The 4,808-nt window shown below is 45.9% G+C and overlaps 1 protein-coding gene across 2 annotated transcripts in view; it reads right to left on the bottom strand.

The window, feature by feature from the left end:
* The window catches only part of ARHGAP6 (Rho GTPase activating protein 6), a 397,221-nt gene that overhangs the window by 29,523 nt on the left and 362,890 nt on the right, over window positions 1-4,808 (bottom strand). For both annotated transcript variants that reach the window (XM_019524742.1, XM_019524743.1), the window contains exon 9: window positions 1,476-1,655. In XM_019524742.1, coding sequence (XP_019380287.1) covers window positions 1,476-1,655 — 180 coding nt within the window. The remainder of the gene's footprint in view (window positions 1-1,475; window positions 1,656-4,808) is intronic.

The following is a 4,808-nucleotide window of genomic DNA, read 5'->3' on the forward strand; positions in this document are numbered from 1 at the left end:
ACCTTTCTAAGACAAAGTTTTCTTCAAAACATTTTTTTGTGAATCTGGTTACCTTACGATAGTGGAATGACTGTTCAGACCAACACTATCTTCTGCTAGTCCAGGACACAGGCTCCTTTCAGCCAAGATCACAAATCAGGCAAACACACTGACACTTTTGTAGACAACTGAAGACAAGGATGAGACCACACAATTCATTGTCCCAGACACCACAGGAAGACTAGACACCAAGAATGTGGTTTATCTAGGGCACAACTGTATTAAGTAACACTTCTGGGAACTATTTGTCAATAACTTGTTCAGCACAGGTCAACCTTCCTTTGGAAGGGGAAAGGTAGTTGGGAGCCAGTAAGCTTATGCTGCATCCCTTTTAGCCAATTAACAAGGCACAAAACCCCTTCCTTCTGTCCTTTCCACAAGCCCACAAGGAAGTGGGATGTAGGGAAATCTTTGAAGGGACTAAAAGTTTCTCCTTCCTCTCTTGCCCTAAATTCTAACCTTGTCTCTTCCTGACCCCCTGGCCACTTCTACACAAGACGCTGACTGTGCAGTTGTTACTGCAAAGTCATTTAGAGTTACTGTGAAGTAGCGTCACCGAACAGCTTTTAGGTAGGTGATGCTGAATGCACAGTAGTTCATTACTACTGTGCAGTAAGGTTTGTGCCACATGATACTACTGTGCTGTAGCAATGAGCTACTGCACAGTCAATGTCTCATGTAGACAACCCCTGCCAACTCACAGACAGCAAGCCTTTGTACTACTTTGGTGTTTTTATTAAATCATAATTATGCAGTGTTTCCATTTGAGATTAATAAAAGGTTTTCTACAAACAAGTGTTTCTTTCTGTCTCTCTCTCATATGCATATGCACACACATAGATGGAGGGAGAAAATATTATGTGGAGGAGGGGCGAGTGCATGTACCAGCATAAGAACTACAACTCCCATCATGCTCTACATGGTGCAAGGCATGCGCTGTTAGCCTCTTCTTCCTCAGCCAGGTGGAGGTGAGCATGTGTGGGGCACTGGCCTGGCTGCACACCGACCAGTGCCGTGGTGCTTCTGCTGTTGCTGGCTGCCACAAAATTAGTTTGTGAGCGGCTAAGCCCCTCCACGCCCCAGCCTTCTGCTGCCTATGTGCACACGCATGCACGCACACACACACAGCAACAGAGTAAACCTTTCAGAGAACCAATTCAGCTTCTCAGGACTTATGTGCCTTTACATGCAAGAAATGTTTATGTACTGGTTGTTAATATTTAACCCTCATACAAAGCATTTCCCTTAATGCAAAAATGTGTCCTGTTTACCAAATGTATTAAGCCAATCCTAATAATCTCTTCACATAACAATGTTCACATAATTTATTTAAACACAGCTCAATGCAGCTCCCTGAGAGCACCAACTAGGAGTTCTGAACATAAAAGTGTTAAAGATAAAATGGGTTAGGATAACATGAAGAAACTTTCACCTACCATGAAGAGAGTCTCATAATTTTCAATCATTTTTTGTACTACAGCTATGATGGCAGTACTCTCTTCAGCTCGAGCTGAACTCTGAACTGAGAATTCTTTGTCTGTAGACTTCTGTTTGTGTAACAGGTTGGGTCCAAATATGGTGGCTAGGTTAAGTGATGTCATTTTATTCCCAGTAACCTAGAAGAAACAGAGCACAAATCAGGAGCACCAAAGGCTGGGTACACAAGGAGACTTGGGAATGAAGTGGTGTCAGGGAATATCCTCATCCCTTCAGAGCCCAGTAGTTAGAACACGGCTGGGTTGTAGGAAACCCAAATTCCCTCTCTAAGCAAGTCACAGCATCAGCAAAAGATAAAACCAATGTACCATTTTCAATAAGTATGTATGTTTTCTGGTGGACAGAGTAAATAAAAACCCAAATATCCCTCTATATACAAGATGCTTGAACCAAGCTTTGAGTGGTTTTTACTAATCATCTTCCTTTTGCTTTTTTGAACTGGGCCAATTATTCTACCTCTACAGCTCTGTGCTCACAGAAGCAACAATAATCTTATTCTTGATAATCTATTAGCTTTGAAATAGGAAGGTTGATAGAAATGTCTCTATTAAATGGGGCTTACAGATTTTCCAGCAAATATTTATTCTTTCTTTTAGACATGCACTGATATATCAGTCCCATATTGGATCAGCACTGATATAAGGAAAATTGACAGTATCGGCAATCCACTTTTTTTGGTTGACATGGCCAATAATGTTACCGATAAATGCCCTGTGCATGCGCACAGCTGGAGCACAGCACTTAGGAGTCCAGGAACGCAACCTGACAGCGTGCAGAACAGCCTGGTCTGGCTGATAAGTCTGTTGTGGAGGAAGGGACATGTGGGGGACAGACTGAAACCCACACTGGTGAGGGAGGGAGTGGGGCTGGGGCAGGTGCTACACAGCTGGGGTGGGGCATGGGACAGAGCCACAAGTGGCTTATCTGGAGGGGGAGGGGGGTGGCTCCTGCTGCTGTACTCACCCTGGGAGGGCATGGGGAGGATGTGGCCCCAGATCTGTACTTGGGGTGAGGGTGGGATGCTGCTGCAGGCTGAGGCTAGTGCTGGGCTCTTCCAGGGCAAGAAGGAGTTGAGCTGGGTTGCACTTGTTGCAAGCAGTGCTGGCTCTGAGAGGGGGGTTATAGCAAATTGTGTGGTGGCTGCAGCCCCCACCCTGTAGCCCCCTTCCCAGTACGACCACTGCCCAGCCCAGCCCAGGCCCCCTGCCAGGAAGAGCTCGGTGCTGCCCATAGCCTCAGTCCGCAGCAGCAGTCCACCCTCGCGTCATGCACAGATCCAGGGGCACATGCCCCCCATGCACACCCAGGGTGTGTGCAGTGGTGAGAGCTGCTCCACTTACCCCTGTGCCCCACAGATAAGCTGCTTGCAGCTCCATCCTGTGCTCTGCCCCAGCCCCACTCCCTCCCTCACCACAAAGGCCTTGATCTGCTCCCCCAATACCCCTTTCCTCCCCCCTCACCCCATCCCGCACAACAGACTTACCAGCCGGATACTGCTCTCCAAGCTGCCAAGATGCATATCAGCAATTGGATCAATATCGGACGATATGACTCGTTAAAAATCGGTCATTGATATTGGCCCAAAAAATCTCTATCGTTACTTTTTTAATATTTAAGGAGACAAGGTTGCATTCAATTGTTCTTCCTTCACATGCTTCCATTTGGCTGCTATTCTGAGGATGCAACACAAGCTGCCAGCATTTTTAACTAAACAAGGCTGCAGAAGAATTACAGCTGTTGACCAAGTGTCTTTTCTGAGGTAAAAAAGGAATGACAAGTACACACATTTTTAGGTTTTTTAAACTGCATGCAAAAAATTCATTAAAACAAAGAGATGATGATGAAGCATAAACAGACTGTGACATTGGCTTTCCAGGAGGCTTTTGGTATTCATTCACACTGTATTTGGGGATTGTACGGTAGAACATTTATTTTATTTACTATTCATAGCAGGTTTAAACGCTAATTCATAAAAATCTCATTAAAGCAAGCATTGTTATAAGGTTTTTTACAGTTCAGGCTTACACAAAAATAAGCATATGTATAAGCCTGTATGTGAATAGCTTTACTAAAATTAACAGAATGAGTCACTTGTATCTATGTACCTTTCTGCAGGATCAGGATGAATAATTAAGTGAATATGAGCATAATTATGTATCATCCATAAGAGAAATGCCATTTTATTCCTGATGATTACAATGCTGCTTACATAAACTTTCCTTTCTATCATACCTACAGCTGAGCTGATGCACTGGTAAGAAGCACTTAGCTGTCTTTAATACAGTTGCCACACCAGAGCAACTCATAAGCAGTCTCAGACTCTGACCCTGCGTAACAGAGAACCTACGGTTCCTTTTACTTTGCGAAGAAAAATAGAGGCAAATGGAGCCCAGATGGAGAGAAAGAGGTGGGCTATCTGTAAACAGAGAGAGGAAGTAAGAGCCCAGGAAGGGAAAAATGCCTATTGCTGTGCTAGTAAAATAGGAGAGGAACTTAGGGAAGCAGCAAGAGATCTAGGTTCGTACTAGCTCTGCTGCTATAGGCCATCCTTGAGGCCAGTAAGCCAAGGCCATTAGGAAACACCAGCAGACTGCCTGGAGGGGGCCACCTGACTGGAAGGGGGCAGGGCTCTGCTGGCATATAAGACAGGGCTAGAGCCAGAGTGGCCAACTGGTCCCCGAAGACTGGAAGGGAAGGAACTCTGCAATAAGGTACCTGATGAAGTCTGCTGGATAGAGAACCTACTATACCTGAGATATCCCAGTAAGAAACTGACTGCTGGCAGGGCGATGAGACTTTGTAAGGAGAGGGGCTGCAGATAACCAGTGGTCTTAGAGGATTAAGTTACAGTTAGAAAGCTGATGTGTTGGTTTGGATTTTACAGGAGGTTCGTGGATAGAACTGTGAGGGGTGGTTTTTCAGGTACCTACAGGCCCAGGAATAGGGCTGAGGCCTGGGAGTACAGAAGACAGGCCTGGGAGCAAAGCCAGGGCCTGGGGAAATCTCATTATAGTTTCATAGTTTCTAGGGTCAGAAGGGACCTGAGCAGATCATCTAGTCTGACCCCCTGCCATGGCAGGAAGAGCACTGGGGTCAAATGACCCCAGTAAGGTGGTCATCCAACCTCCTCTTAAAAACCCCCAGGGTGGGAGCCTGCACCACCTCACTTGGAAGCTGGTTCCAGACTCTAGCCGCCCTGACCGTGAAGTAGCGCCTCCTGATGTCCAACTTAAACCTTCCCTCCGCCAGCTTGTGACCATTGTTCCTGGTCA

The sequence above is a fragment of the Gavialis gangeticus genome, unplaced genomic scaffold (genome assembly GCF_001723915.1).
Source record: "Gavialis gangeticus isolate Ggan-Ray unplaced genomic scaffold, GavGan_comp1, whole genome shotgun sequence".
Classification (NCBI taxonomy): domain Eukaryota; kingdom Metazoa; phylum Chordata; order Crocodylia; family Gavialidae; genus Gavialis; species Gavialis gangeticus.